The sequence below is a fragment of the Tupaia chinensis genome, unplaced genomic scaffold (assembly GCF_000334495.1).
Source record: "Tupaia chinensis unplaced genomic scaffold, TupChi_1.0 Scaffold000280_1, whole genome shotgun sequence".
Classification (NCBI taxonomy): Eukaryota; Metazoa; Chordata; class Mammalia; order Scandentia; family Tupaiidae; genus Tupaia; species Tupaia belangeri.
The window spans coordinates 769988-775867 of record NW_006159763.1 but is presented as its reverse complement, the minus strand read 5'-3'; the positions used below and the strand labels follow the sequence as shown (position 1 = coordinate 775867).

Genomic DNA, 5880 nt, shown 5'->3' with positions numbered 1-5880 from the left:
CGCTCCCCCCTAGCCCGGCGCGGCTCCTAGTCTCCGCCCGGCTGGCGACATGGGGGGCGGCGCGTCGGCCCTGAGGGTCTGCGCCGACCACCACGGGGGCATCAACTGGCTGAGCCTGAGCCCCGATGGACAGCGCCTGCTGACGGGCAGCGAGGACGGCACCGCCCGGCTCTGGAGCACCGCGGACGGCCAGTGCTGCGCGCTCCTGCAAGGTAGACCGCCTCGCTGCCGCGGCCCTCCCCTGCCCTCCCCGGCCGCCCCCCTCAGCGCTTCCGCCCGCACACTGCTTTCTGACGTCCAGCCCGCCCGAGCCGCGCACTCGGGGGAGAGCCCGGGCCCAGCGTCCAGCCTGAGCCCACCGCTGGGCTGTGCGGCGCCAGGGCCGGGGTGCAGAGCGGGTGCGGTCGAGGTCCGCTGGCTGCGGAGGGCAAGGCCCTTGTCGACCGCTGCGTTACCCTTTCCATCCCAACAGGAAATCGCACCCATACTCTGAGAGCAAACCTCCCCTGGTCCCTCCTGGGCTTGTGACCGTTGTGACATGGCCTCTTTGGGGCCCTTGCGATACCCCTGCGGGCTTGGGAAGGGCTGGGTGCCGGCGCGTGCAGACCTGGAAGCTGAGCCTGCAGCAAGGGGCTCGAGTTGCACGGTGGGGGGTCGGATTGAAACTTGAACCCGCCCCCACCCCACCCTCCGCCCTGCTGTCTGCTGCCCCCTGTGGTCGCCTGCAGCAGGAGCGTGGTGGGTCCGGGTTTCTCGACAGGGGGTTGTTAAACCTGTTGAAAGTTTCTAAGAACAGGATGGACTGGGGCTGGGGACGCAGGTAGGATGGTAAATAACGTTAGAGAAGAGTTTACTCAGGGACAGCTACCGACCTGGGTTCTGTACTTGAGCCCCAAGAGTTGTGTGGTCCAGAGCCTGGGTGGCCCCGCCTGCCAGCTTAGTAGGATGTTAGCCTGATGACTGATCCTCACTCCCCTGCCTGAACTAGCACACCCCCTGCAGTGGTGTGCCTGCTAAGGTGCTGTCTCTGCAGGAAGGACTACACCGGAGGCCTGGGTTCAATTCCTGGTGCAGCCTAAAGGCTGTACAAATGGCCACCACACATCCCATCAGCTCCGGAGGTTGAGGAGGAAGACCACAAGCTTGAGGCTGGGCCAGACAACAGAGGCCCTGTCTAAGAAAGCCAGGAGTAGTGTGAGCTTGTAGTCTCAGCCGGGAGATGAGGGAGAGAGATCTCAACACCGGGAGACCCTGTCTCAATAAAAAACAGAAAGAGGCCCAGCCTGTGGCCTGGTGGTTAAGGCGGCTGGATCCCACATGGCTGATGGTGTGGCTTGAGCCCCAGACCCAGGGGTTTGACATACAGGACGTGTGTGTGCGTGTCCAAAATCCTAGAAGGAGAGACAGGTGAGGGAGATGGGACTGTGTGACTGTCCCCATCGGGGTGATTTCTCACCTTCCCTCTCTCTTTCCAGCACATGCACCCTCTGGCAGAATCTTAAATCACAACCAAAATCGAAAACAAAGCCTAAATATACGAACAATAAAAGAAACAAAAAGTTAAGGTAGTTATTGCAAAGCTCGACAGGATGGGAACCAGCTGGTGGCATCGTGGCTAAGGCACTGGCCTCCCACAGGAGCCCTGCGTGTTAGGTGGGTTTCGTCCCTAGTAGGCTCCAGGCTTTTCCAGGCTGGTCTGTCCTGCGGGCAGCTGGCTTTGCCCCAGGGCCCGTATTCCTGCCCACTTGTGTAGGCCATCGGGCCTCCTGTCACACCCACTCTGGTGGCTCTCCCTGTCCCCTTGGGCACGTGCACCACATTCCCATTGGGCACCTGACCCTGTACCCTGGTGGAGGGCCATCCCCACTCAGGTGGGGAACTGGAATCAAGGAACTGCCGCCCGCCGCTGTGGGGGCTTTCTGCTGTTACAATGGTGGGCGCTTCCCGGATTCTCAAGGACAGAGGAGACAAAGGTAACTTTTCTTTTTCTTTCTTTCTTTCTTTCTTTCTTTCTTTCTTTCTTTCTTTCTTCTTTCTTTCTTTCTTTCTTTTTTTCTTCTTTTAAAGATTTTTTTTTTTGGAGAGGTTTTTGCTATAGGGCACAAATGCTCACCAGAAAGACAGAGAGAGACAGAGACAGAAAGTGAGAAATCACCCCTTGGGGGAGACGGCCATGCTTCAGTCCCTTCTCCATGCTCCTCTCAGGATCCTGGGCACACACGCACACACTCCTGTTGTGAATTCAAGCTACCAGGTCCAGGACTCGAACTGCAGTAGACTACATGGGAGTCCAGCAACATAGCCATTATGCCAACTGCTGGTCCCTTAAATAATTATTTATTTAATTTTCTTTATTCATTCATTTATTTTAATTTGACCAGAGAAAGACACAGAGAGAGAGAGAGGGAAGATGAGAAAGCAGTCCGCCGGGGACTGAAACCGTGATGGCCCTATGGGAGTGTCCAGCACCTTAACTCCATGCCACCTGCGCCCCCCAAAGGTAACTTTTCTTCCGGAATCACACTAAGAGACAGCTCCCAGAGTTGTTCTTTTGGGTATGTCTCCCCACCCCCAGGAAAGCAAGCTCTTGCCCGCTCCGTCTCCTGGAGGGTCGTTGGTGTCAGGGACGTGATAACCCGCCTGGACCTGCGTGGCATCCTGTGTTTTGTAGCACGTGTGCTTGCTTCCGCAGTGGGCGGTGCCGCCTCACTCCTGGCGGGTGCGACAGCGCCGTGTGTGGACGAGGATAGGGTGCAGGCGCACTTGTCCGCACTTCAGTGTTTTCCAGACACTCCTGGGAGGGAGGGATGGCGCCAGCACCCCACTGCCACCACACGCAGTGCGGTCCCAGGCTTTGTCCGAGGTCACACGGCTGGTTAAGGGCATCAGTGCTTTATCTCCGTGTGGCCACTGCTGTCACTCAGGACGCACCGCAGGGAGGTGATGCCCAGGTCACGTGACTCGTCTGGCCTGCAGGCCTCCTGGCTCCAGACTAGGACATGCCTGCTCCTGTGGAGTTGGCTCCAGGCGCCCACAGGAGTCTTAGGCCCACAGAAGCCTCGGCGTGGAAGGCCATGGCTTCTCAGTCCTGCGTGACTCTGTCAGAGGGGCCGGGTGGCGACTCCTGAGCTCCATTCATGTAGCAGCAGGGCCACCAGGGACCTGAGGCTCTTCTGGGTGTCTTCCAGCACTTAGGACTGGGGCTGCGGGGTGGGGTGAGAGAAAGGAGAGGGGCCCTGTGGGGTGGGGGCTAGGTGGCAAGTCGTCACTCCTGAAGAATGGACCAGGGGATGCCGGCTGGGCAACCAGAGGGCCGGGCGCTCCCTCCGTGGACGCTCTCACCTTTAGTAAATAGGGCTGGCGTCCAGATGCACAGGGTGAGCGGGGCGAAAAGTCTTGATCGTGAATGCTTTTGTACAGAGAAGAATCGCTGGGGCCAGCTGGTGGCGTGGAGGTTGAGACAGCTGGGTCCCAAATGGCTGACAGCGCAGGTTGAGTCCTGGAGATGGTGGCTTGAAAGGCATGAGAGTGCATGTGCATGCCCAAAATCCGGAGAGGAGACTGGAAAAGGGACCGCAGAGTGGCCGTCCCCCGGGGTGCCTTCTCACCTTCTCTCTGACTCTCTCTGGCCCATGCACGCCTATAGCAAACTAAGAGAGAGAGAATTGCCTGCACCGTAAGTATCTCCAGTCCCCCCTTTTTTCACTCTTTAAGAAAAGTTTATTTGGGGCTGGCAGGTGGCATGGTGGTAAAAGTGCTGGACTCCCACGTGGCTGAGCGCGGTTCAAATCCTGGACCTGGTGGCTTGCTCTCTCACTTTCCCTTTCTTTCTCTGTCTCTCTCTGATCAAACAGGAAAATAATCATAAATAAAGTTAAATAAAATAATAGTTAAAAAGAAAAGAAAAGTTTATTTGGAACCAGCAGGTGGCGTGGTGGTTAAGGCACTGGGCACCCCCACAGGGTCGACCATAGTTCAAGCCCTGGACCTGGTGGCTTGCTTTCTTACTTTCTCTCTCTCTCTCTCTCTCTCTCTACCTCTCTTTGGTCAAATTAAAATAAATGAATGAATAAATAAATTAAATAATTCTAAAAAAGAAAAGTTTGTTTATTCCAGGCACAAGAGAGAGGTGCCCCCAAAGAGTCTCACCACACTGGGTGAGTCTCAGCCCCCTGGCCTGCCAGGATCTCAGGGTGTCCAAGTCGACCTGGGAGCCCAACCCAGGCCTCCACAAGGGACGTAGCCACAGAGCTGGGACCTCCAGTGAGTCCCTTACTCGGTGACGGCAGGACAGGCCCCGCCTGGGGGGGGGCAGTGCCCTGCCTCTCCCTCCATTGCCGCTGGCTGCCCTCTTTCCCACTTTTACCCACTGGGTTCTTACTTTGGGACCAGCTTATTGGATCAATGAGGTGAGCATCAGGTCCCCACATAGCCTCGTAATGCTGTGGGGAGCAAACCAGCTGATCCACAGCTCCCGGGGCGACCTCTTCGTGGTCCATCATACCATGTCACACTAGGGCCAGCCGGGGGCACTCGGCACTGCCTTGCCAGGCTGGGACGCTCCTCACACGCTTCTCCCAGCCTTTGTTACCCTGCTCCCTAGGCGAGGAGGCTGAGGCTCAGAGGGGCTCACAAGCCGCCCACGTTGACACTGGCCCAGCAGGAGCTGGGGAGCCCACAGGTCGCCGCAGTCCTTGCCATGTGGGGGGTGTGTCGGGGGGGGCGTGTCTGGGCTCCAGGATAAGTCTCTGATCCTAAGGATCTACACCAGGAGTAGTTGGGCTCACCTGCTGGCCCAGGTGGGGCTGGAACTGGGACTTGGAGCAAGGGTGTCTTTGGTTGGGCTTAGGGAAGGGGGACCCTGGGCTTCAGGTAGGCCACGCGGTGGATCTCAGGTGGGTCAGAGAACAGAGAAGACACACTGCGCAGGGGGAGAGCTGCCGGGGAAGGCTCAGCGGAGCCCTGTCAGCTTCCTCTGGGGCCGGGAAGGCACCCCTCCAAATGCGCTTCGTTCTGAGGGTGGATGTGATGCCTGGTGGTGGTTCTTCAGCTCTGTGTAGACCACCCTCTGGGGCTGGGTGCGAAGTGGGGAGTGGAGGGCAGTGGGTGGAAGTCTGGGTGGGGTTGGGAGGAGCAGGCCCCTCAGAGCTGGCGGGCAGGTGGTCCAGCCCCGGGAGGCGGAGCGGTGACTGTGGTGGGGCCTGGGGCACAGCGGGGTTTGCAGACTCACAGCAAGTCCATTTCTTCTGGACTCCCATGTCTGCCTCAAGCGTGCTCTGAGAACACCGAGCAGGGCCCGGGCACCTGCCAACCAGGGCAGTCTGAGGACAGGGTAATGGAAGGGCCCCCAACAGTGTGGGCGAGGCCGAGGGAGCCTTGTGTCTGTGCCTGTCCCCGCCCAGCTGTCCCCTCCCAGGCCTGGATGGGGCCTCTGTGCCTGTCCCTGGGGGCTGTCCCCTCCCAGGGTGGGGTCTCACTGTACTGGTACAGCAGAGAGGGCTCTTGCTCCAAGGGGAGCACCTTGGTGGAAGTGCCCCAGCCAGCCCCAGGTGCCGGTGCCGGCAGGGCTGCAGCTTAGGGAAAGTTCTGAACCAGCAGGAGATGGGGGCCCAGGGAGTGGGGGTGCCAGATGGAAAAGAGGAGGGCCTGGTGGAGAGAGACCCGGTCCTGGACAGCAGGCCCGTGGGGCTGGGAGGTGCCACGCAGTAACGATGGCCCTTGCTCATGGTGGGTAATGCCCGGTAAACTAGGCCCTGTGGCCGCGCGGTTGTTAGCGCATCACAGACTTGTCTGAAGCGGGGATGGTGCTGGGGGCGTTCTTAGCCTGTCTAAAGTGTGTGCCCAGGGCCCGCAGCTGCCTCTATCGGCAGGGGGCCTTGG

General features: G+C 59.0%; 1 protein-coding gene across 1 annotated transcript in view; it reads left to right on the top strand.

The window, feature by feature from the left end:
- Nucleotides 1–47: 47 nt before the first annotated feature.
- Nucleotides 48–5880, top strand: part of WDR86 (WD repeat domain 86) — a 25909-nt gene continuing 20076 nt past the window's right edge. The window contains exon 1 of the mRNA XM_027772540.1: nt 48–212. Within this exon, the coding sequence (XP_027628341.1) occupies nt 50–212 (163 nt within the window). The 5' untranslated portion in view covers nt 48–49. The remainder of the gene's footprint in view (nt 213–5880) is intronic.